This window comes from Polypterus senegalus, chromosome 10, assembly GCF_016835505.1.
Source record: "Polypterus senegalus isolate Bchr_013 chromosome 10, ASM1683550v1, whole genome shotgun sequence".
In the NCBI taxonomy this organism is placed as follows: domain Eukaryota; kingdom Metazoa; phylum Chordata; class Cladistia; order Polypteriformes; family Polypteridae; genus Polypterus; species Polypterus senegalus.
This window is the reverse complement of record NC_053163.1, coordinates 124,352,182-124,380,098: the sequence shown is the minus strand read 5'-3', so window position 1 is coordinate 124,380,098 and position 27,917 is coordinate 124,352,182. Positions and strand designations below refer to the sequence as shown.

General features: G+C 37.9%; 1 protein-coding gene across 1 annotated transcript in view; it reads right to left on the bottom strand.

Moving 5' to 3' along the window:
- gabra3 (gamma-aminobutyric acid type A receptor subunit alpha3) overlaps nt 1-27,917 on the bottom strand; it is a 556,236-nt gene that overhangs the window by 301,124 nt on the left and 227,195 nt on the right. The window contains exon 4 of the mRNA XM_039766519.1: nt 7,577-7,644. Coding sequence (XP_039622453.1) covers nt 7,577-7,644 — 68 coding nt within the window. The remainder of the gene's footprint in view (nt 1-7,576; nt 7,645-27,917) is intronic.

Here is a 27,917-nt window from a genome sequence, read left to right as displayed (position 1 = left end):
GTGCGTCTTGACCGATATTGATGAGGGCAGGAAGGATGGGAATCAGGAGAAGGTGACTGCAGCTATTGGCATTGCCAGGAGGACTCACAAGGGTGAGCTGGGGAGATGGAAAGACAGACAGCCATGTTAGTCTTGCTGAGGAGCACAACTGGATGCCTTGAAATGATTCTAAAAGGAATTTTAAAGTATTTATTGCTTGTTTTTAACCTTCACAAGAACACAGATTTTTATGGATTATTTATTGACTTTATTTATTATCTCTACTGCACTTTATTGTTTGGACTTGATTTTAATAAACATCCAATTTGGCTAATATAACCTGGTTGCTGTCTCTCACTCAGCACTGTGCCGATCTCAGTTATGAACTACTAGAGGGACAAACAAACAGTTTAATGATGGGTATTTGCACCCTGGTTCTTGACCCCCTGACAACCTAAACTTCCTGTTCTCCAAATTTAAAAATCAGTGTGGGATGGTCCGTAGTACTTCCATGTAAATTTCACTTTAGTGCAAAGGAGACTGCTCTAAAACTACAAGGGAAACTCCTCTAACGTGATTTTTTTTCTCATACATTCCCATGGCAGCATGATCCATTAAAACCCATTGAAGTGCAGTTTCACTGGACTTCAATGGCAATTCAGAATATGCTTTGTTTTCACTGCATCAAAGCTGGATGTTAATTGGATGAATGCTTCAAAATGTCATTTCCAGGGACGCACAGCATCTCTGGGAGTAAATCGGGCAGTGGTGTGGCCAGGACTTTGGGCTGCTGCATGATGATTGGAGGAACTGTCAAAGTGGCTTAATCTCTCATTAATAGACAACGTTTTGGCATTGGAGCATTTCAAGTTCAGTCCCATGTGGATTTTTGGCAAGTGAAGTCGTGAGGCAAGCTGCTACTTGTAGTTGGTTACTTGCCAGCGATGTAACCCACTTTTTTAATTTGTACATATCCTCACCTTCCACCTACCTCTATTGCGGAAGAAATATTGATAAGTCTTGAGGACTCAGACAGCATTTCTGCAATATATAAAACCATTTTAAAGTCCCTCCCTTTCAAAGATCCCAGAGTACAGTGGTAAAAGGATCTCTCACTCAACATCTCAGAAAAGGAGTGGAAGGTAGCAATGCACAGAATTCACTCGAGCTCCATATGCGCAAAGCATACAATTATTCAATTCAAAATTATACATCTAGCACATCTGTCTCGTTTAAAATTGTCCAAAATGTTTCCAGGGCAAGATCCAACCTGCGAACGTTGCAATTGAGCTCCAGCCTAATTGGGCCGTATGTCTTGGGTGTACAACAAATTCTGAGACACAGTAAACATGCTGCTCTTTGAGAAGCAAATCTTAGCGCTACGCCACAGAAGCTGTTGTGTCATTTTTAAACCTTTTGTGAAAGTGTTTATTTGATCTTTGGAAATCAGGATTCACACATTCTATAGTTTATGCCTACATTTTGTAACATTTATTACTAAAATATGAAAAAGTTTCTGTTTTAACAATGTGTTTACACAGATTATTGTAGAAACGGAACACACATGAAATGCATGTGTTCCAAATAACGATCTATTATTTCCACTCTAAAACTCCAGCAGTTGAGTCACTCCCAGATAATCAAACAAGGCATGAGCTGGGAGAACTTAGTGAACGTTCTGCAACGGTGGGGGATGGAATAGCCAGCTGCTTGCTGCTCGTCTTAATCGGGACATTTAAAAGACAAAAGACTGTGGCGGAGAGAACAGTTTTAAGGTGGGCCGGATCTACGAGTTTTTTCGTAGACTCTGGTAATTCTAGTGTTGAATGCCTTTCAGACAGCCTTGGTGTCACAATCCCTCCTAATCTACTACTGTCTTTGGTGTACTTCCAGATGGGTTTAAAGTGGAGAAGGACAAACAAACTATAATTGCCTTTAATTCTCTATTAGCATGTTGACTTATTTTGCTCAACTGGAAGAATGCTAACTCACCTCTTTTAAGTCAGTGGGTAACTGATGTCATATATTATCTAAAATTGGAAAAAAATCTAATTCTCACTTAAAGGATCTGTGCAAACCTTTTTCAAAACTTGGCAGGATTTGATCAATAACATTTTAGAATAAGCACTTAAATTCAGGAAGCGGATTCTCTCCCCTCTTTTTTTTATTCTATTTATTTTTATTTATTTATTTACATATTTTTACTATTATTAATGTTTTACTCTGCTAATCTAGCTCTCTTTCTCATGGGAGTGGGTCAATTTGTTTTGAACCTAGTTTTGTTAAACTTGTCTTGCTTGTATGGAATGTTATTTGATTTTAGTAAAATTAATAAAATGTTAAAAAAATAATAATTGTAAATATCCTATTTTAAATAAAAACATAAATATAGCATTCTTCAGTTTACTCCTTGTTTCAGATTAGTAAAGTTTGTTTGTTTATTTCAAACTAGTTCACATGGGACTAACCAGCCAGCTAGCTAGCTGTTCATAATGGCAGACAGTGCTAATATTGGTGACCTGATTTTGGCGAAGCCATTTGACAGTCTTCTTTATGAGGAGAGACTCGGAATTAAACAGCAGGACAGATCAATGCCCAAGATTGATTAGTTTCTAAAGTCTGGGAAAAATAACCGGCCTTTTCAACTCTCCTGTTATGACAAGGTGAGCAGGCTTACTGGAAGTGCTGTGACAAAGAGAATATACTTTTAATTAAACCATCTCAGGTTGTTTGGTCAAAACTGGGTTTTGGGGATCTGACTAACTTTAGTGGCAACAATTGATGCTACATTAGCAGGTGCAGACAGGAGCTTCTCCTGCTTAAAAAGTTGTACAGCTGCAACACAATGAGCCAAAGCCATTTAAGCAGCCTTCCTCTGCTGATCATTGAGAGGAAACTGGTCAAGTGTCTGGAAAAGACTCCCAGTTGGTATGACAGGGTCACAGAGCATTTTCTACAAAAAGAAAGGAGGGCAGAATTTACATATAAATAACGTGATGTAATAATTGACTCATTTTATGATGTAGGTCAAAAATGTGATTCCCCTGTTTGAAAGACCACCAGCTGCCACTGTTTCAGTTATACCACAGGAAATCACTCAATGGAAGATTTTGCAGTATAATACAATCCGTTGCACTGTACTGTAATATACAATAAAGTACATTAACCTACATTTACTATGTACACAAAATGACCAGGAAATTGAATGAAGTGAACAACTAAAATATTTAATTTGAAATTAAATACTTTGGGTCAAATGAAGTAAACAAGCTGCTTAGATAAACATATTGGTAGAGTGGTGGCTTAATGTCTCTGTGCACGTCAACCTTTACAGATCTAGGCATGAGTTGGTGTGTGTTCATTTCTTTCTCCTTATCATTGAGTATGTCAGCTATATTCAATTTTAAAATTCTTTGGTTGTACGAGTGACTGACTGTGTGTGGACATCATTGAATCAGAAACTGCTCTTAACAGAAGAGTGAAGTTTTGAACCTACCACCAAACTCCATTTACATGGAAGTAATAATAAATCTTGTAAGACGCCTTGGATAAAGACATTTTCCAAATATGCCAGAGTATGAACCTCTATCTCTACCCCTAATAAATATTTAAGATCCTTGCACATCCCACAAAACTAATATCTTTGTGGCCATATTGGCTGCAGTGCTTTAATGTCCTCAGTCTCATTACAATGCATGTCATCTTACTGTGTTGAAAAAGTATGCAGCTTTGCCCAAATATAAGAGACAACCCAAGTTTTCTGTAACTAACTTGATAAATATGTATGGCCCCTCATCCCTCATGATAGTAACATGAGCCCTTGACTCATAATAAAAATTAGTTTTTAGCCTTGGTTTTACATTTAGATCTGGATTTCAAACATTTCAGTAAGGCTTTAATTTGCATATATGCTCATATGACACATTGCAGCCATTGTTTAACTTTTTTAACTGTTTTAAATAATGGTCCAGAAGAGTTCTCTACACAATCTATCTACTATATAATAAAGCATTAGCTTCTGTGTGCCCAGTCCCTCACAGCAATCTGATTGGACAGTTTGGCTTGGTGTGACTGGTCACTTTGGATTTGGTGAAGCGAAAAAAAAAATAAAAAATCAGAGTATAAGACGCATGTGGAGGAGTAAAGGCACGTACTGAGAGAGTCTCCTTCAAAGACAGAAAGTTTAAAACCTGACTGAAAAGTCTGAGAAGTGGGCTTTACGAGAACGAGCATGAGGGAGAAATCACCTGTGAAGAGAGGTTCGGACCCAAAAAAACGAAGCAAATGGAACTGAAAATACATGTAGGGCATGAGATAGAACAATGTAAAAATATTTCCCATTATCTGTCTTTGATAGGTTCCATAGCTAGTATCTAATAATGATACACTTTGCATTTAACCCAAATTTTAAAAAAAAGTAAAAGGTAAATACTTTATTCCCATAACAATATCACAAAGAAATACAAATAAAAAATCAATACAAACTTACAGCCTAAGGACAACAGTAATTTAATCCACAACAATCCAGAAATAAACAACAAATTTGACAAGAACAAACTTAGCCACATTCATGATATATTAGTATTGGAATGCTTAAGGGGTGGCACAGTGGCACAGTGGGTAGAGCTGCTGCCTCACAGTTAGGAGACCTGGGTTCGTTTCCCGGTGAGGAGTTTGCATGTTCTCCCCGTGTCTGTGTGGGCTTCCTCCGGTACTCCGGTTTCCGCCCACAGTCTACAGACATGCAGGTTAGGCCTAAATTGTCCCTAGTGTGTGCTTGGTGTGTGGGTGTGTGTGCCCTGCCCGGGGTTTGTTTTCTGCCTTGTGCCCTGTGTTGGCTGGGATTGGCTCCAGCAGACCCCCATGACCCTGTAGTTAGGATATAATGGGTTGGATAATGGATGGATGGACGGATAGAATGCTCAAGTTAAGATGTTAAGGTAGTGCATGTCAAAGATTGAGGAAATCTGGTCCTGGTCTTCACGATATGAGTCGTTTCCCAGATATACAGAGGACAGACAGAGAGGGACCCTTCATGGGCATGTTAAGCACTATGCTCAGGCTACAGTGGTTTCCCTCAGGTTAGCCAGGATTGAAGTTTAATTTATAATATTCTTCACATTTTCAAGTTTCAGAGCTTCTGGTGCAGATAGTACTATAAAGCCATTCTGTATATTTTTTGCTTGTTTTGATGACAAAACGTGTGGCTTGCCTCCATTAGATTCATTATTGCATTCTGGTGCCGGATTTTTGCCTGATCTTTCATTTTCTGCTTTTCTTTTTCAGTACCTCATTGCTTCTGTTTAAGGTTATTTCCCTTGCATTCTTCAAAGGCTAAGTGAACACATGTCTTAGCTTGGAAACTGTATAACTTCGAGGTGTTCAAGGATTGATGCGAGAAATGTAGATAACCAGAAAATGATAATGAGGCAATAAGCATAGTATAGGGAAAACCAGGTCAGAGTAGAAATATATCAAATCATAAGGCAACCAAACCACAGGGGCAAAATTAGCATCAGACATGGAAGGCAGAAGGAACATCGATAAACTGAACACAAACCTGGACACTAGTGCTCACTTGTTACAGAAGCTATCACAAGATTTGAGACATTTATCCACCATGGGATAATGTGCAATGGAACTGCCACCATATTTAAAGAGACACATCTTGTGACATAATTGATATGCTGCATCTCATTATATCACCAAAAAAAAGCAAAACATAATGGGAATTAAATAACCCATCCACCTTGATAACAGGATAAGTGTCTGTGTGTCTGTGTATCTGTGTTTCTGTCTGGTTGCTAGGTCCCTGTCTTTCCCACAGATGGTGTACCAAAACATTAACACTGCTTTAATGAATTTCATACCAAATGCCATGTAACAGAGACATATGCATTACATTTGTCATTTCAACAAAAGGTGCCTCAAAAACATGTGTAGTAATGCATTTTATTGCTACAAATATTTGTGATGTGCCATCTGTAGGAATGACAAATGCAATGTATTTTATTACTATATGCATTACAAAATACATTCTGATAGATGGTGCACTGCAAATGTTAATGCAGAGGTCTATGTTGATGTTTTAGATTTCAGCCTGTCTTAGAAGTGCAGTACAGCTAGATGTCAAAAGTTCTACATAATAAATAGCAAAATAAACAAAAAAAAAAAATCATTTTCTCATCCATCTCTATATTCTTTTCAACCCATTTAGGCTGCTGAAACTTTTGTAGTGATATTTTAATGCTTTGTCTTTCATGCTAATTTGAGTTTATTTCTTTGGATGAACTAATACCACTTTTATTGCTGTCTCTTTAGCTGGCTCTGTTAGAGGTTTTTCCAGCACCATAATAACAGATCGCAGATCATGTTTTCACTGCAAATTGCACAGCAAAATCACAAATTTTAAAATTAAATCTAAATGTTAATTTATTATTGCCAGTCTTGCTCTGCGAGAGAGGATATGTTTGCCTCTTGTTTTACGTCACTGTGAAGCTTAAATGAAGGCGAGTCCCCTAGCTGTCCATGAGACCCACTGCATGATACTATACAGTATATAAAGACATTTCTTTCACTTATGTCTAATTTATGTAAGCCTGTATTGGTTTATTTTTTATTTATTATTATTCTTTCCTAATTTAATTAGTTTTGCTTTTCTTGCAACTATTTCATTTTTTTATTTCATTAAACACCTTCAACTACTGTAACTCCTGTGTATGCAAATGTGCTATCGAAATAAATGTTTTTATTTTGCACTTTCTTTAAAATGTTACTGCTTAGAAGATTCTACTTACTTTCTAGTCACGGCACTGATGCATTCAACTGTACTTCAAATGCTGGGAATTGCAGGGAGCTGATGTCCTCTCAGGGAAATAACAAAGGCCAAGCAGCCAAAAATAAAAGAACAACGTTTGGTATATAACATCTATGACCTGTCCCATCCAAACATTATACTTGAAATCACAAAGCATCGCCCTTTTGGAACATGGCAGCATCATTAAAATATGGTTAAGTGAATCCATTAACCTATAGCTCAGACTCGATGTGTAGAGTGGTTTACGGCTCAAAAGCAGCAAATGAATTTTTCTACGATTGATGCTCCTACATATCTCCAAAAAACATTGTTAAAGATGACACAGACAGGAATATATTTTAGCAAACTGTAAAAACTGCAGAACATTGCCAGACAAATTACAAGATACTCAACTGAATTTCAGGTGATTTGAAAATATTTAATTTAGAGGCTGCACACCTTTAATCTGCTGCTCTAATGCACTTTCATATTTAATCTAAATAAACATGCTGTTAGAAAAACATTCACACATTGTCTTTCATTATTTCTTATTTGTTATTTTAGTATACAATGCTCTTTGCAGTATAATCCGTAGACTAAAATGGCTAACTTTCATGGTTGTCCTGAAGGAAACCTACAGGAAGAATAGGGATTTATAGAACAAGTGGTACATGTATAGGCCTATACTAAGCACAGTATAGCAAGATTCTTCTTAAAATAATAAAACGTCATATGCACACCAAGCACATTTCTCCAGCTTATCAGGACTGAGTTTTACAAAAAGGCGTAAAGTACACTTACCATGTCTGTGTCTGAAACAGGTCCAAAGCTGGTTACATAAATATCAGTGGCAACCTTTGTTACACTTTCTGTGGGATAAAAAAGGAAAAATATAATCTGTATACATACTGTATATGCAAGGTACTGGTCATCAGGACCATCCTAGAAGGGACACCAAAATTATCCTACCCAGGTAAGGACACCGAAAGAGGACAGAATGAATAACCTATTCTTTTACTTTTTTCCAACCTGCTTAATCCAGACCAGAGTCTTTATGGTTTGTTTTTTTTTGTTGGGGTTTTAAGCCTATCAAAGCTGAAAAAGGGCGCAAAGCAGGAACAAACCTTGGACAGGGTACCAGTCCATCACAGGGCTAACACACACACCAAATATGCCAAAGGGTCAATTTAGAGTCTCCACTTCACCTAACCTGCATGTCTTTGGACAGTGGGAGGAAACTCACACAGACACAGGGAGAACATGCAAACTCCACACAGGGAAGAAAGGGGACGTAAACCCTGTTTTTTTTTACAGTGAGGCAGCAGCACTACCACTGTGCCACCATGCCACCCACTATTCCAGCAGAAAAATAACAATAGGAGGACAGTGATCGGAGAGGGGATCCAGGACAAAAGATAACACACACATATTACCCATCTTCATAACTGAAGACATTAGGAGACAGTACTCTATGATAAGGTTTCTTCAAGGTGGCCTAGCATTTTCATTATACATGGACCAAGAGGCTGATGGGAAGACTTGGTGGAGCTCTAGGAAGACAATCCCAAGACTTTAATAGAGCCAATTCTAGCTCAGAGGTACTTTGGATGGGACCAGAAATGACACTGGGTGCAGGCAGAGTACCAGGAAGCCAATTCTAAGCTTTTAATAAAGCTGCTTCTGGCCCATAAGTACTTTGGATGGGGCCAGTAGTGGCCCTGGACCCAGGTCAGGTAGTTGGAAGACAATTCCAAGAGTTTGATGCAGCTGGGAATACTTTGGCACCAGAAGTGACTCAGGAAATACTCTTAGGAATAGTCTTCACAAGAAGCTAGTGATCATAAATCTAGTGAGCCTGGGGTTTGGGAGATATGTGGATAACAATTGCTCATCTGTCAGAAAGAGGAAAGGTCAAAGACGTTTGAGGAAGAGGCGAGGGAAATGGGTAGGAAATCATTGTTTGCTTCTTGGAGTTGGAAAGCGGAACTGTCACTACAGAGGTTGACCAGAGTTGTTCATTTGTGCTAGTCAGGTCTAAAGAACGAGTAGATTTTGTTAGCCTGTCATATGATATGTTTTATTACTGCTTCCATTGCACCTACCGTCACATTTATTTTTCTTTATTGATGTTGGGATTGTATTATGATCACTCCTCCAAAGGTCACAATACATACACATCCAAACATATATTATTCAAAATATAAACAAGTGGTGTATTCATTAAAACACTAATTATTATTATACCGTAGCCACAGTAGCTGTGATATTTAATAGATATTCAGTTGAAAATAGGGATGCTTATTGAACTGAAAATTATGCATCTGGGGGAAAAATGATTGCTACCTCATTGACTTTTCCAGGAGACATGCATTGACCTCTTTTAAAAATTGATTATTAAAAACAATGCTTTGGTTTAATCACAATAGAAATATATATTGCCCATTGCAATAACTAAATATTTCATCAACAACAACAACATTTATTTATATAGCACATTTTCATACAAAAAAATGTAGCTCAAAGTGCTTTACAAAATGAAGAATAGAAAAATAAGTCAACATTAATTAACATAGAATAAGTAAGGTCCGATGGCCAGGGTGGACAGAAAAAACAAACAAAAAAAAACTCCAGATGGCTGGAGAGAAAAAAAAATAAAATCTGTAGGGATTCCAGACCAAGAGATCGCCCAGTCCTCTCTGGGCAAATATATTACTTGTGTTGGTGTGTGCCTTCCCCTGGTATTCTCTTACATCGGAAAGACATACATGAATGGTTGATTGATGACTTTAAGTTGACCCAGTGAGGGAGAGTGTGTGAATGTGTACGTGACCATGTCCTGTGATGAAGTCATGTCACATCAGAAGTTGTTTCCTGTCGTGTCAGATCTATATGACCCTGAAATGGGAAAAGCAAGTGGAGAAAATGGATGGATGTATTGAAGTTTTGTGCTTCATGATGGTAAAGAGAGAGAAGTGTTATCTGCAGCAGAATCCCGTATTCCAGAAGGTCTTGCTATCCCCAAGATACCTAACATTTTACAGTCACAACAAACGTCAGAAGTAGGGCATTCATTAAATGCAGAACTTCACAGTTGACTTCATTGTTTTCAAATAATAGATCAGCTATGAGTGGAGAAAATCGAAAAATGGAAAAAAGCAACCGTTAGCTAATAAACACTGAAAATGCCATGGGGATTAGCTGTTTATATTGATACAGCCTTGTGCACTTCTAGATAATGTGTAGAATGAATTAAAATACTGTATAAATTGTTACTCTGTATAGTAAAAGCCAAAGAAAATGAAGAGCAAGTTCCTGCACAAAGTCTATAATAGAATAAAGAATAAATGATTCAGAGTACTGTACTACTGTACAGAAAAAGGCAGAGTGGCATGGGGATCAGCTCAAATAAGAGCAACTAGGTACATCCTTGGACTGAATGACAGTTCTTTCCAACAATCTAAAAAAATTAAATTCCTTAGGGTCTGAACACAAAATATATTACTTGGGTTGATAATTTAGATGGTTTAATAATCCTCAAAATCATTGCCAGCACAAATCTAGCCATTTCAACTAGATACTGAAATTCTTTCAAGCTGTTTATGAAGGAAGAAATTTTGTAATATTTAGTGAAATGAAACAAATGGCAGTCTTTACAAAACCTTATTTAATATGCAAAAGACTCCCTTCTGTTTAGAATATACAGCATGGCATGAAATGAAAAAAAAGTATTATCAAAGAACATAGCCATCCTTCATGGTCACTGTTCTCTCTCATTCTGGCAAAGGGCTTAGGACCACTAGCAGTTTCACCACTAGGTACAGGGACAGCTTTTACCCTTTGGACATAAAGTCAATCAGCCATCACTCATAGTCATTCATGCATCCATCCATCTAACTTCTAAACCCTTTTATTCAGAGCAGGGTTGTGGGGAAGATGAAGCCTATCCAAATTCAATATTTTTATATCTGCCTGATGACTTTATCCAAGGCAACTTATAAGATCAGAACATGTAACACGCGCTAAAAGATAATTCTTCCACTTGAAATATATATTATCAGGCAAAATGATTTGCTCAGGGTCGACAATTAGGTAGTGGTAAACTCTTGAAAATACAGTTTTTTTTAATGGGATACAGGGATGTCTGGTTCCATGTTGAATTTTTGCTTGACTACAACCATTTCATTCTGGGTAGGGTTCATTGCATACAATGCTGGTTCTATGTGATTTGAAAAACTTCCCAATATGTAAAAAAAAGTGAAATCTCTAATGTATGGTAGTGTATCAAGCAGGACACTAGCAGATTAAGAAAACTTGGAGTTATTCTGTGTTGTTTTATGCAACAACAGTCCTCTTGAAATTATGACCCAATGAGATTTCCCAAATTTGTTGCCATCTGGTCATAGTTATTTACTGTATGGATCCTGTTACAGATCCACATTTATTTTTCATTTTTTTCCCTGTCCTTAAAACTCATTAAAAAAAGTGTTTACAGTGAGCAGTTCGTAACGCTATAGCGTGAACCCTTGCAATGTTAGTTTTCTCTGTTCAAGGTTTTCTCAGTGTTATTCAATGTTTTTACATTTAGTTTACTATTACGCTGTGCATTCTATGGCATAATTAACTATTTTTGTGCTTAAAATTCTTTAAAAAATATATATTTACATATAGCTCGTACAGTCCAGAATGGATTAATTGCATTTACATACAATCCTATGGGAGAAATTACTTTGGGTCATGACCAAATCGGGTTGTGACCAGAGTTTTGGAATGAATTACAGTCGTGACCCGAGGTTCCACTGTATGTGTTACATTGTTACTACTGAAGTCTATTCCTGACATACTGTACATGCGTGTTCTATGTGGTGTTAGCTAGTTAGGAAGAAGTTAAGCACGTGCCTACTGTGTAATTAAGTGAAAAGAACTGAACAATAGTTATAAGTGTACATTCAGCCATGCATGTGTCGAGGGCTAAATTTAATTGGTCCACTTTGGGGTCACAAAGATTATCGCAGTAGAACTTGGTGTATGGCAAGAAGCAAATATAGGCCAGTCCTTTTTAGAACTCATATCTCATAGCCAAGCAGAAAGAGTGTTGTATGTGTAGTCCAGTAACAGAAACTTTTAAATTAAGAGTCAGTTTAGTTGTAATCCAATTGGTAAGCTGAAACAGTGTGATCAGTGCGCATATTGCCAATCTATGGTGGTTTGATTTGTGGATGGAAAACGTGGATGAAAGTTAATTACTTTATAGTTCCTGAAGACTAAAAATATTGATAAACCACAAGAAAACTATCAAATTTGGCTACATTTCTGATCAGTTTCATGAAGGCTCATAAATGGGCTTTGGATTTAGTAACAAATGCTGACCAGTGAAATTTGCAGTTTTTCAAACAAAAGAAGAAAAGGCAATGTAACGTAATATTAAATATTTTTTTACACACTACATTTTATGATAACTAACTGTATAACATATTTAATTACTTTTTTTATAAGTAATAAGTAATGTAACTAACACAGTTTTAAAATGAACATTCTCTAGTACTAGTAGGTACAGATCAAGCAATCTTATACTTTAAAGACCAATGTTTTGGCTGCCATACCAGACTGCCTAACAACTTGTTTTTTTCCGTTTGCTGATTTTTTCCTCCTCTGCTGTTGGATTTGCCTCATTGTCTGACCTGGCATACTAATTTCACTAAGTCTGTAGGAGTCGTGATATCAGTCTCCTTGTACCGTGATCACACAATAAATTCAAATTTGAATGCTTCTCCCCAACCCAACTGATTTTCATTTAGTTTGGAATATTGATAGCAGCATTTAACTATGCAGTCAATCTGATAAAATTAAACGTAACCATATTGCTGCTACCATATCAACAGTTTCTCCTGTGCCTTCTAGCCTCTCAGAGGAATGAGATACCTTTACTGAGGATTTAACAGTTTAGAAAATGTTTACTATATGTGTGTAATGGAATTGTTCATTCATGGTACCAAAGGCATGCAAATTAGTTCTAAAATTAATTTTATGTTGAACTCCAAAGGCATGAGGGATATTCTGGCATAGCAGTGAGAGTTGCTGCTTCTCATATCCTCAGTTTGAATCGTTGTCTCTGTCTGGGTGGAGTTAGCACGTTTCTCAGTGTATCTCCATTAATGTTGTTTGGACAATCAGGTTTAACTCCTCCATCCCAAAGACAGGTTATATTAACTGACAATTCTAAGTTGGCTTAGTATGATCGTGGATAGGTGACTTTGTGTTGAAATGGACCTAATGTTGTGCGAAAAAGTTCTAGCCCCTTTACACCCCTGTACTGGATTTAGAAAACCTAACAAGGTTATGTTGTGATGTGTAGGTATTGTGAGAAAGGTGCATACTTGTGCAACTTGAATGAAAGCGCTTTTTATTTAATATTCCTTCCATTTCTCTTAGAAATAAGTAAAAAAAAAACATTAGATACAAAACTAATTCAAAATAAAAATGGAAAGTTTTGAAAAAGGAAAAAATACATTTGCAAATGGATGGATTGCTCTACACATTTCCTGTGCAATCAATCAATCATTTGCCACTTGAAATTTAGAAAAAATTAATACACTGCCGGTGTGTTGGGTTATTCAGCAGAGCATTGCTCTCTAATTAGTAAATTAATTGCACTCTCTTTAGATCAGATTTTATCTATGAAAAGCCATCTTCATATAATGTATAATGTTAGGTTAATAATATTTGATTGGAGAAGGCTCTATTACAAACAGAGGAATGGCTCCCTAGAAGCCTCCTATGTTACTGTTCATGTGTTTTCATGCAAGCTGAGCTGTGGCATACTGTTGTCCATCTGTTCATTCTTCATACAATAATAAAAACTTAGTTTAATTATAACATCAATGTAAATAAATCTTTGTTAAGTCTACAGTCATGCTTTAGCTCTAAATGAATTTGATATGCAAGGTAATATGCTAAGATCATGTTTGTGTAATGAAGCCAATAGCAATAAAAATTCAACACTGCTTGATTCTTCTGTTATAATGGAATTCTTTCTCCTCATCAAGAGGGAAACAGCAATCATCCATTCTCTTATTGTCCAAGCTAAAGTGCTTATTTTGTTTTTGTTTTAAATGAACAACATTCTCAAACCTGTTTTACCCAAGTGATGCTCATTGCAAATCCCACTCACATGCCCTATATATTCATGCTCACCAGTGAATATTTTGCCAACTAGCCTAGCATACACATCTTTGAGAATTTGAGAGTAAGAGGCAGAGTCTAGTTGACCCAGGGAGAGCCAGGCAGAATGTGCAAACTCCAAACAATAACCAGGAAATATCTTACTTAGGATTATTGTTTTTGAGCAGCATGGCGGCCCAGTGGTTAGCACTGCTGTCTAACAGTTTCAGGGTCCTGGGATCAAAGCCCAGCCTGCCCACTGTATTTGAATCCTGAACATTTTCCTTCCACAAAGCTATATGTTTGACTTACATCTGACTCTAATTTCTGTCCATACTTGGGAGTGTGGACATTTGAATAATTGAGCCTTTTGAGGGTTCATTCTTGTTTTTCACCTAATTCTGGATTTGATGGCTATCCTAAGGGTCTTTCCCCTCAGGATATTTATCCATGCCAGAAATTTGTATAGATATAGACATTGCCCGTGGTACATCACACAGGAAGAAATATCTTTTAGGTAAGATCATTTAGGAATAACCTCTTGCACAGGCCTTATTGAGCATCCTGGAACACGAAATGAGAGATTGTGTTTCTAGGAACAGTCTCCTGTACCATGTTGTAGATTGTTCCCCATCAGCCATATACCAGAACCCAGTAGGCATGGCATATACTTCTCTGTGTAAAGGATGATCTCTGTAATTACCTCGTGCTCTGAAGGAAGATAATGTTAATCCAGGATTACTGCAGGTTTATCCACAGTTTAGACAACCTTGAAGAAGAACATAAATATACCAACCCCCATCTCCCCTCCCTAAAAGATATCAAAGTGTTAGGCATCTTCATCTCTACGCTCCATCTCAACATTGTGACACAGTCCACAATTTGTAATGCACATGAACACAAATAGAGTCTCTGTTCCAGTACCCATGTATAGACTTTTCCAGAGAGGCTGTCATCCCTCAGCAGTTGTAACACTCTACCTTATCTGCCTGTGTTAAAATAGGGACCAGTGCTCAAGCATTCCTGTCCTGAGCTACTGGTCCCCACCAATGGGTCTGTTGATTGACGCAAAGATATGCAACAACAATCCTCTAGTCACAGCACTCCCAATGTCCTTTCAGACTCTATGTAACAAACCTCCCACAGTATTCAGGAGATGAATTTCTGGAGGTGGGTGATGAAATCATTTGGAACACAGGCAGCCACTACTTCTTTCTAGCAAATCCTCACTAGCCATTTAGATTTTTGAGGGCTGTGCAGTGGGTGCTCCATTTATTTAAGTCACTTCTCCTTCAAGTTGTGATAACTTGACTGCTCAATCCATCTATCTGCATGCTCAGAACATATGGCCTCAGATCAGATGACACAATGTGTTCAAACAGGAGGTTGGTTATATACAATCTATGACTAGCACAGATATCCAATAGCAATTCACTGCTCTGAATCAGGTCAGGCAAGCTGATCCCCCAGTCATGCTCCACCATATATCTCAAACACTCCCCACATAAATTTAGAGTTCTTCCAGTAAGAGTACAGAGACAGCAGATGGTACCTTGTCAAGCACCAAATCCAAAGTACATAAAAAGATGGAACATTCTAAATATTTATTTGTTCATGAAAAGCTTTCCTCCTAGTGACTCTTTTTCATCCTGGTAACTCTCCCATCCGCCAGACCAAAATCCAGTTGTAAATTACGCAAACGGGGGCTTGTAACTATTGCCATACTTGATAGCAATCACACTAAATTGAACAGTCAGGTTCCTGAATAATGCTATGCAATGAAGTCTGACAACACCTAACTGGTATTTTATCAACCTCCAGCCTGAGCTCTGATTCCTTCTCTTTTTAATGTATACAAATTATAATAAAAAGGTAATGAACCAGATGGTTATATTTGTAAATGACACTAAACTAGAAGGAAAGGCAGATAACCTGAAGTTAGAAAAATCATTACAGATAGATCTTGACTGAATTCATAGTTGTGGAAATATCTGAAATTAAACTACATCTGCTACATATATTTAAAGTATTGAATGTATCAGATAAAAACATTTAGGAATGCACGATAATATCGGATTTATATTTGTATCGGCAGATAATGGGTTAAAATAATTTTATCGGCATCGGACCAATGACTAAATTGGACCGATAATTCGAACCGATATTGATGACGCATTCACTGTGTTCCCGATGTGCCAGACCTTTAGGCGACGCTGGGCTACTGTGCGAAAATGTCTGCAGTGTGGAAGTTTTTCAAAGTGTGTGAGAGCGACATAAAATATGCCATTTGCAACACTTGTTTGACTAATGTTTTGCGAGGAGGGACCAAAGTGCGAAATTTCAATACCACCAACTTAATTACACACTTGAAGACACGCCATCCTGACAAATATACAAAATTCCTCACAGCAAAAGAGGAGAATCCTGCGCCACCGCGCACAAAATCAAAAACTGCAGTTGCCCGACATGTTGATCAGTTACTTGAAAAATCAAAGAAATTTGATAAAGATAACCCTAAAGCTCAAATAATTACTGCAAAGTTGATGGAATTTATTGCTCTGGACGATCAGCCATTTTCTGTTGTAGAAGATATGGGATTTTGAAGGCTGCTTGAGCATCTCGAGCTCCGTTACCAGATATCCAGTCGTCGTTATTTTTTTGACATAGCGCTTCCAGAGTTACATAAGATTGTGGAAAGTCATGTGCACAAACTCCTTGCTGAAGATGTCACAACCATAAGCTTTACCACTGATATATGGACATCTGATATGAGTGCTATTAGTATGCTTAGTTTAACTGCTCAGTGGATCGACCACAACTTTGAATTGCAGAAAGCAATCTTGTACGCCCAAGAATACTCTGGATCACACACGGGTGCTGCACTCTCTGTTGCGTTTAAAAGAATGTTTGAAACATGGAAAATACCCAAAGTGAATGTTCATGTAGTATTACGAGACAATGCACGCAACGTTGCAAAGGCTATGGAGGAATGCGGGATCCCAAGTTTGCCATGTATGGCTCATACTTTACAGCTTGCCGTGAACGATGGCGTACTATCCCAGCGCAGCGTCTCGGATACAATAGCGATCGGCAGAAAAATAGACGGTCACTTTAAGCATTCACAATTAGCCAACTCGCGTCTCGAAACTATACAAACTGAACTTGGTATGCAGCCAAAAATGCTTCAACAAGACGTTTCGACTAGATGGAACAGCACATTCTATTGTATATGATGCAAAGCTTGCTGGAGCAGAAAAGAGCCCTTGGGGCTTATGCCTCCGATTTTGAGTTACCTACAACTCTAACGCCTAATCAGTGGGGTTTGATCGAGAACATAATCACACTCCTTGCTCCATTTGACAACTGACAAAAGAAAATTGCCAGTCTGAAGCCTTGGCTTCTAACTTTATTCCCTCAGTCAATGCTTTAAAATGATGTTTAAAAAAATGTTGACTAAAAGCGCTCATACTGACTTCGGAGTCAAAACCAGTAAAAGCGCTCTCTTGGATGCTGTAAACAATCGTTTCATTGAGATTTACACAGAACCCATGTATTATGTTGCCACTATTGTAGACCTGAGATACAAAGACCGCTATTTCGATGCAGATGTAAAATCGCTGGCACTCAAAATGTTGCAAGCCCTGATGGATCTGACGAAATGCAAACGAGTGAATCACAGATAGGTGGTCCACGACAGAAAACTTTTTAGGATCAGCCTATACGTGTTTCTAAATTGTTAACCCATATTGTTGTTAGTCATTAGTTAAACGGTCGGCATCTTCTGTGTTAAACACACCCATTTTAAAGATCAGTAGTTTTCATCAAGCGACTGAGCCAACGCCTATACTTCTTTGCTTCATATTTTTGTTCGGTGCGTGTTAACTAAATAGTTTCATAAATAAACACAAGCTTGTTTTACATTTTTTTGTTACTTTGAAAATTGCTGTCTGCTAATAATTGATTATAATAAACAAAATACTTAAAAGACCTCAACAAAGTAACATTTAATACACTTGTTTAATTTGTAAAACACTTAAAGGGGCACAATACTTCAGTTTATTTACTGTAAAAGATACGACACATGGATATAATGTCCTCTGGCCTCAGGAAAAAAAGAAAAAAAATGACTGCATTTACTTTGTTTGAGCAATCACTGGCAATTTTGTTTGTTTTTCTTTTGAACATTGTCGTTAGAAAGTGCCAGTGCGGTGCGTGTCATATTTCTCTTTGCGTTGCTTTTTGTGGGAGAGCCAATCACACTCATGGAAGCCACTATTTTCACCTGAGTCTCTTAAGCAATAATGAGCAACTTGTAAGCAGATTATGACCTACAGTGAAAAGTAGAAATATTTAATGTTTCCAAAAACAGCAAATACAATACAGACATGCATTCAATTCAAAAGACATATACTTATTTTTATTGTAAGGATTCTAATCTTAATCTGACAGCCCTGGTAAAAGCCAAAATGCAAATCTATCTTATAGATATGAAAGATGACGCAGAATATAATACTGTATATGTATGCATGCTACTTGGCAGCTGCAGGGATTTCTTTCTATAGCACCAATCCCGAGGAATGAAAATCCACTGAAATACTGGAACAACAACTTGAGTCGGTTTCCTACCATTGCCAAAGTAGCACACAAGTTCCTGTCAGTCCCATGTACTAGTGTGGACAGCGAGAGATTATTCAGTTTGGCTTCTAATGTGATCCACGAAAAGAGAAACAGAATTTCCTGTGAAAAGGCAGAAATGCTCTTGTTCGTTAAGAAAAACCTCCCCATCATACTTATGAAAGAATAAATAGAAAAGAATAATAAGCCTCCAGAAAAAAAGTTATTTAATTATTTACTGTTAAATGCTTTTCTGTTTTTTAAAATTATACATTGGTTAGATTTATTCCATTAAAAAGAAAGAAAAAAAGTTATGTGGTATTTAATACTGCAGACTGTAAAACAAAGGATTAGATAGCCAGCCAAATGTGGTTGAGCAGAAGCCATTTTAATGATTGTAAATAATCTGCAAAAGTTGTTATTCTTAAGCGTTATGGCTTATTTCATTGTCATTGTACATTTTACCATTTTTTCCATTTTCATTTTTTCGATTATTGTTGAATTTGTTGTATTTGTTCCAACAAAAAGAAAGAGAAAAGTGTTATTTAAACCAACAACCTGCAAAACTTTTTCCCATATAACCAACAGGTAGCCAGCCAAACGTGACAGATATCATTTGTTTTTAATGATTGAATGTGTTGTGCAAAATTGTTATACAAAGAAATGTTCACTTTGTTTGTACTTCTTGTCCAGACAGATGAAATCTCATTATTCTCTGTATCTTATAAATATGTATATCGGCATCGGTATCGGCATCGGCAGATAAGCGCATAGACATTATAGGATATCGGCATCGGCCCAAAATTCCCATATCGGTGCATTTCTAAAAACATTAGGCATAATTATAAAATGGCAGGATCAACAACTTGAAACTACACCTCAAAAAAGCCAATGTTAGAATAGATAAAACAGTTCGTCAAGAACAAATCAAGAAAGGCTCTTCTTAAAGGATAATTTTGGCATAAGTTGAAACTATTTGTTCAAAATCATGGTACAGTATATATTAATTTGCTAAATGAAACTGTGTTCTAAAGTGAAGCATTTTTTATAATTAAAAAATAAACCTAGCCTTTTAAAATGGAAGTCATGTGGCAGAGGGACTATACATGAAAAGAAAAACCTTAAAACTTACCAAATACATCAACTTTCCAAAGCAACAGGATTATCAAGTATTGATTCACACCTACAGATTGTGCACTTATTGCAAATCATTGTATCCATTTCATTATAGAAAGGATAAAATAAAAAAGGCCAAACATTTTTTTGAGATTCTGTCATTTTAATAGGAAGCTGTGCGCTTCACCTTGCTGACTGTTTATCTCTGCAGCAACCTTTCAGCCTGATATGGTATCACTTTGAAAAGCTGTCTCCAAGCGCTCTTCTTGACGTTATTGAATGTTGATCCCCAGATGTGAATTGCTGTCTCTGTTCGGTAGACGAGTGATTCCCAAGTTCAGTCCTGGAGGAACACTCTGACTACAGGTTTTCATCCGAACCTGTTTCACAAACAGTCAGTCATTTTACCTTGAATTGATCTAATTGTTTAATTGGCTAGTCTTTTATTTTCTTCTCTTAGTCTGCATTCAAAAAGCATAATAGTGTGAGATTTACATTTATAATACATTTTTTCACATATGCAATTTTTGCCATGGCACTCTCTGTTGCCGTTTTCCTATTAATTCACTATTTGTGCTCCCCTCTTAAAATGGCAACTGACAATAGATAAAGTAAACACCAGAGATCTGTTCCAGAAAGAGAAATTAGATAACCCTCAATCTCAAAATGAGTCCTAGCTTTCTTTAGCATGATTTCACAACAGCAGATTAACTAGATTTAGAACACCAGATTTCAGTCGGCTCAGGCAATTCTAGATAGGTTGATCTGGATTAATACATGCTGTTGGCGAAATTTCCAAGACCTCATGACCTTATTAACCATGGACTACAGGTCTGAAAAACAGAAGGAACAACCTTCATGCCAGCAGAGCAAGAGGTGCTGGTGGCAGTGCACCACAGCACCAACAGCCAAGGAAAGGGAGATGATTAGTGATTGGGAGAAAGGGAGATGATCAGTGATGATCAAAGGCGGTTTGTAATACAAGGAACTGGAGTGACACACTCCGTACAAATATTTCAAAACCTGTACTTAAATTAATTAGGTAATGCGAAATTATCATGAAAAATTTTGGTTTGTGTTAGCGCATGTCAATATCCATTAAAAACTGGTTCTATCTTGTATTTGTTTAATTTCTGTATGTATGCCTATATTTCTGGATTGAAGGACACCAGCCAGAAGAAAGTCTATGTAAAGTTCTTGATCTTTTGGCAGCAGGTGTAATGGGTTGCTTTCAGATTTTTCCAGGGATGCAGCTCTCTGCGCCCAGGACACTCCCACATTTTTTGACAGCAAATAATTATTATTTTATTTTAATCTAACGTGATTGGACACACTAAGTTATGTTGACGTCAATGGTTGATGGTCCATACCAGCCTTTAACTATTGGTCTACATGAGCACTGCATTATCATTTCCCTGTGGGTTCTGTAATTCCATACTAATCTGTACTATTCTCTGCTATTTTTCTTAATTCTTCTGTGGTGGTGATCTGCGCCACCACCACCTGATCAAGGTACCATGCTATCCCCTGCGTTTATGGATTGAATGGTGGGAGTCCCAAATGTCCACATGACCATCATTATCAAATTCTTCCATGTGAAGCCTGTAAACCATGAAGACGGATTTAGAACATCTATGTTAGGTAGAATGCCTAGTTGGGGCTGAGCAGTGTTTTGCACTTGGAACCCCTGCAGATTTTGTTTTTTTCTCCAGTCTAACTTACTTTTTTTCTGTCTGCCTGGCATTCTGACCTCACCTTTTTCTTTGTTACATGCTGTATGATATTATTGCCTAATCCTGTTTGTTTATGCTTTATATCAACTTCCTTTTTATATCATCTTGTAAAGCATTTTGAGCTAAATTGTTTTTATGAAAACGTGCTATATAAATAAATGTTGTTACTGTTGTAACTACAGACGAGTGGAAATTACCTCAGAAATCAAAGAAAATTCGGTTAGTTCTTTAATGAAATACCCTTTCATAAATTGTTTACTTGAAGAAAAAAAAGAAGATAAAGGAGCTTGGACCGGACCGACATGACTTAAGAATTCAGCATTGGGGAAGTGATTGAGGATGAGCTTAAACACTGACTTTTCCAGCTCTTATGACAAGGGCCTTGAGTTGGCTAACTGGGTGTGGTATAAGTAATGTTTTTTATGCTTTCCCTATTGGTGTTTCAAAGTGTTGGTGCCGAAACGAGGGTACAAGATCTAAAACACCTTTCTGAGAAATGCAAGCAGCATGAAAGTAGCCACAGTCACCTAGAGAATACATAAGGCTAAATTGTTTTGTCATGTTTAGTATTTCTGAACTGCTTAACGGATTGGCTACAGAATTGACATTAGAAGACACAACGAAAATGTGACAAAAATCAACACATCCATCCATTTTCCAACCCGCTGAATCCAAACACAGGGTCACGGGGGTCTGCTGGAGCCAATCCCAGCCAATACAGGGCACAAGGCAGGAATCAATCCCAGGCAGGGTGCAAACCCACCGCAGAAATCAACATATCCTGTCCAGAATAGTACACGGTACATTTTTGTGGCAGGTTTAGTCAATTGACTCGATTCTTTCCAAGTCTGAAGAAAAGGTGGGCAAGATTTATGTTCAAGGAAATATAGGAATCCTGATCGTAAAGGCACAATAAGATTTAGGTTGAACTTGTTGTGTGGGTGTAAGACAGGTTGGGGAGTAAGTTATGTTTTAAGCCTATGGATCTTACAATGTGAATTAGTGCCCAGCTGAGGTAAGCCTGGCAAACTTACACAGGATTGGGCAGACTGTCAGCAAGTGTAGAATAAAATTAGGGTGGGGATGACTCTGTGGTTGTGGCAAATGATAGGACTAGTGATTGTAAATGGCCAAGGACTGGGCACTGTATTAACAGAAGCAGAATAAAATTTGGATTATACTATGGATGTGTTATAGGACAAATGGAAGTCCATGATACTGGAAGATTCCAAAGGTGGTGGGGCGGACAATATGGTGTGGGTTTTGGCAGAATGAGGAACTGGGCAAGTTGCAGGGGATTTGGCAATTTAGAGACAGGTGTAGTGTAAAATTTGGGTGGCAGGTGCACCTGTTCCTTTCCACATCTATAGGGCAAGGTATGGGAAGAATAAGAGGACTGTGGATGTCATGGACTGAAGTTTTGGAGCACAGTAGAAATGGGAAAGCTGACATCACATAGGCAGCATGGTGGAAAGGGTATAATACATTTTAGCCTGCATGTATCCTATGGGTCTGGTAGTAAGCAGGTTAAGATGTGCATTGACACTATGATAAGGTCCACAAGAGCATGTGGAATGACCAGATAGACAGATAGATAGGAAAGGCACTATATAATAAATAAATGTTGTGGACTTGACCCCGACACAGACAGGCGGACATGTTGTTTGTCACCACCACACGTGTTTATTTACAAATATATTTACAGTTAAATGGTCACTCAGACCCAGTCCAAAATCAGTGCACAAACCCCAACACAGTCCTGGCCACAAATGCCACTTCTTCGGGCCGCCTTCACTCTCCTCTCTCGTGCCTTGTCCTCTTCCACTCGACTCTAGCCCCGAATGAAGGGAGACGGCCCCTTTTATCCATTCCCCGGATGAGCTCCAGGTGTTTCCGACACTCCCCCGTTGGCCACGCCCCAGCATGGCGGAAGTGCCGGCTGTTCTCCAGGCAGCTCTCCGGGTGTCCTTTTAAGTCTTCCCAGCAGCACTTCCTGGTGTGGCGGAAGTGCTGAGGTAACAGGTCCCCAAGGCATTGGGGCGTCTCCTGGCGGTGACCACGGGCCTCTACAGGGTGGGGCTTCCATGCTCTCATCCCGTGGCCCCCAAAGCAACCAGGAAGACGGCCCCCTTCTATATACTACTATATTATACTATACTATACTATATTACTATATAATAGATAAGTACTACGTCATTTTGTCTTACCAAAAGCTGCACCCCCCTGCTCAATTTTTTGCACCAGCCAACAATGAAGATGATGTAAAGGAATATCACTGACACAATGAATATGTAAAACAGTTAATCAGTAAAATCCATGTGAACTTTGTGTGGTAAATTGTTGCAGTGTGCAAAATGTACCCCGATGATATTACTCTAACTTGAAATGTTATGTGCCTTCATATAACCATTGTATTCTACTTTTTCAATTTTAATATCATCAAAAAAGTGTATAACTCATGATGTGTTCAGCATTCATTGAGTTGTTCTAGTTGTTACTGTCAAAGATGTTGAACGTTATGCTGTCTGCTTTGAGCCCTGTATTGTGGGTTAATTGTCTCACAAAAGAAAGCAAAGGTTAATTACTTTTAATTACAAATCAGCAACAGAAGACACCAGGTGTCCACTCTTTAAATGGTTACCCTGTTTAAACGTGAGATCCTGTACATTTGGCTTTCACGTCTGTGTAGTAATTATGTGTGTGGCATCTTGTATTATATTAAGAATGAATAACAGGACACATGGATATTTGTACTGAGTATTTGATATACTGTACATACTTGTGCTTCATTTGTAAAAGCCATCAGAGAAATAAACTACAATAAAATGTGCCAGTAATATTGTTGCCTTATTCCATTACAGAACCCTGAATTGAAACTGCATTAATAAGCATATTTGGTGGAGGTATCAGATGAAGGGGAGAGTCTTCAGAGGCATCTCTTTAAATGGCCAAGGACTACACAGAAGGGCTGAAGGCGTGCAAATTGCTCCACCAGTGAGTCTCTTATCAAATCAAATGAAGTTTTATTTGTCACATTGAAATTATACATGCAGTCCAATATGTAGTGAAATGCTTAGTTGTTCAGTTATTATTGCTCAATAGTGCTGCAGTTGTTTAAATTTGATTGCTCTGCCTGCGACTCTGTGGGGTTCCTCTTTGATGGTGGTTATTTATTACTGTCTCGGGAAGACAGGCCATGTGTGTAACGTCTCTTCAAAGTTGGCCGCACTTTTGTGATCGTTTTTACGATGAGTGTGGCATCTCCAATGTTATGAAGAAATCTGCCCTTTATGAGAAAAAAAATTTAAAACAATGGAAAATGTCCATTATTTGCATGGATTTCAGCTAAAAGCCACGATGTGTGACACTGAACATGTCACATTTTAAAAGTTTGCTCAGATATGTTAAACTCTCAGATATACTGTAAAATACTAATGTTTATGCAGACACTTTTTTGATCGGATTGGAGTCTGATTATGTTTTTCTAGGCAGAATTTGGTAAAAAAAATTGTGCTTCTGCATTGTTTGTTCATTCAAAAAGGGGCATGACATTTTCAACATTTTGTCTGCTTTTTCTGCTTATGAAACAGTGTAGCTGGGATTAGCATTTCTGACAGGACATGTTTGGCCTATGATTGGATGCTCTGGTCTTTAATTATTGTGATCTCAAAGTGTTAATGCTTTCCAATAAACTTACTAGTTGCAGGTACGTTTCACAGTATTGGTTGCTTTACTAATTTAGCTGGATTTTGTCAAATCATTCTCTCTGGAACAGGCAAATCTTCTGCCTGCTACAAAACACAGGATTAGCAAGCTATCTGCATCTTTGGCCTCACAGATCATGTAATTCTGGCTTAATCAATTCCAGAAATGCAGGTTTGGCTATATTCATGTTTTCTAGAATGGAATTAGCCTGATTGCCATTAATACCGTCTTATTTGAAAGGGATTTCACACTAATCCTGCTCTCTAGAACAGACCCCAGGACAAACAACACAAAATGGTGAAAGGCTGCAGCTACTGGGTATTAGACCCATTAGAGTCTTCATTATTAAATAAGGGTTCCCTGGCCAAGAAAACTTTAATACAAATCATGAAAATCTTAAACATGAAGAGAAAAAAATGAAACTATCAGTTTAATTTTAAACTAACAGAGAGACTGGGAAATAACAGCTTGTTTAAGTAAGCTTGGATTCAGATTAAAAGTAGTTGAGATGGAAACCTGCTGTAGACTACTAAGCAACAATCACCATTATTTTTTTGCGCTTGAATCTGTTTCATCGTGGTGTCACACACGTTTGCTTAGGAGGCAGTCAGTAAGCTCAAAGGTGAGTGAAATATCGCGAGACGAAGGGTTGATATATGGTAACGGTGCCTCTCTCTCTTTCTCTCCATCAGACAAAAATAAGAAAAATAAATATGATCTCACGGATTCCAAAGATGGCCGCCAAAAACGTCACGTCCATCAAACCCAGATGACGTCTCTTCCGGCCTCTTCACATGACATCAATTCTGACTCCTCCTGATGACATTGTTACCAGTTCCATATCACTTCCGATCCGCCATCGATGACATCGCATCTGTCCCACAGCATCGACATCATCTCCTGCCAACTTACTTCCCGTCTCCATTTTGTTTTTGTTCGTATATAAACGTCATGTTTACATGTAACAATCGTCAAATACTATTTATGTTTTTGATCAACAACAAAGTGTACATCTGTTTCTTTGTCCTGCGGACATTATATGGGGGCAGTCCGCAAACCTTTATACGTGTAAAGCCTCTTATTTAGAAAGAAGATTTATCACAGTGGTTTGTCCATCTAATGCTGAGTGTTGTTTGGCTCTGTGAACTTGGTATCAATATTTACATGGCCTTGGCTCTTTATAAAAAAAGTAATGCATTTTAATCAGTTCAGTTTATTGTTATGTACAATGGAAAGTACAATGAAACTCTTCTATGTATGCTTCACCATCAGTCGCTTCACATGGTCTCCCTCAATAGGCTATATATAATAAAAATAGAGAAGGTAACAGTGGGAAAGAAGGAACCATATAAGAAAAAATAATCATATAATTTGTGTGTTGTTTAATAATTGTGAATGTTCATATGTGATTCATATTGAATGCCAGCATTGCCAATAAAATATGTGATTTGAGCACACATGGCATAAGAAAATATTATGATTTAAGTACTGTGGACCACTCGGGCACATACAGCTGTCCTAACCCAGCACAGCCAGGCAGAGACACAAGTACAGCACACAACACACTTTTATTTCAGCGCAGAGACACAGCACAGTACAATGCACCAAAGTACAACTCACAGTTCTTTTCTTCTCTCTCTCTCACACTCTTTTTTTCTGCCTCCACTCCTCCTCTGGAAAGCTTCATCCACCTCCTTCTGACTCTGGTTCTCTGAGTAGTGGCGGCTGGCTTCGTTTACAGGACACCCAGAAGCACTCCACGTGTCCAACAAACTTCTTCAGGCAGCACTTTCGGGTGTGGTGGAAGTGCTGCCAAACAGGGCTTGTCAAATGTCCAGGCACCTCCTGGCAGAGGCAGGGTTGAGCTTCTATGTTCCAAACCCATGGCCACGCTGCAAGCCTGGGGGACTGCCATCTAGTGTTCCGGGGTAGATAATGTCCTGAATAAACTCTCTCCCCCGTTCCTTCCACTATCGAGGCGTCCTGACTGCTACAGTACATATGTACCACCAGCACTGGCGTCTAAGCATGCTAACCAGGTGCCACTATATAAGTCACTAGAAAGAATTTCATGAAGAGCATCATTTCTTACAAGCGATGGCTGAACATAATCATTGAAGAAACTGAGTTACAGAGACAAAAGATGGAAATATGCTGCCTGAAGCTACGAAAATTTGATGAGCTGACCAGTACGCCCAGTAAATGTTAAAGCTGCCACAAGTAAGCAAGAAATGTATCCTTACCTAAAGAAAATAGTACCAACAATCTGTGATAACATGTATTACTTCTAGTTTACAAATGTTGTGAATTTCTTTACAAACACAGATATTTTCTTAAATCATTTGGATCTCAGCCCAATTCACTTCCACTTTAAAAAGCAGGCTAGATATTTTTAAAAAATATATAAAAAATGCTTCACTTTAAAATAAACTTTCATGTGGCATATTAATATACACCATGATAGTAAAGAATAACTTTGATTTGAAAATCTTATCCTTTAAAATGTATACTGTCCTTGTGAAGCCTCATCTGGAAAATTGTGTACAGGTTGTCTACGTAACTATACGGAAAGTGTAGAGAAGCCATGCTAGACTGATTCCAGACTGAGATGTACAAGTTATAATGAGTATTTGAAGGAGCAGAACCATTTTCCTTTAAGCCAATGAAAATCAAGAGATGACAGGAAAGGGATGTTTCAAATGATGGCACAAATTATTATGGTAGATGCCAGGCACTGCTTTACAATAAGCTCTTCAACAAGTGGGGAAGAATAATTTTAAGGTAACAGCATTCATCTTAAAGAAATAGTATAAAGG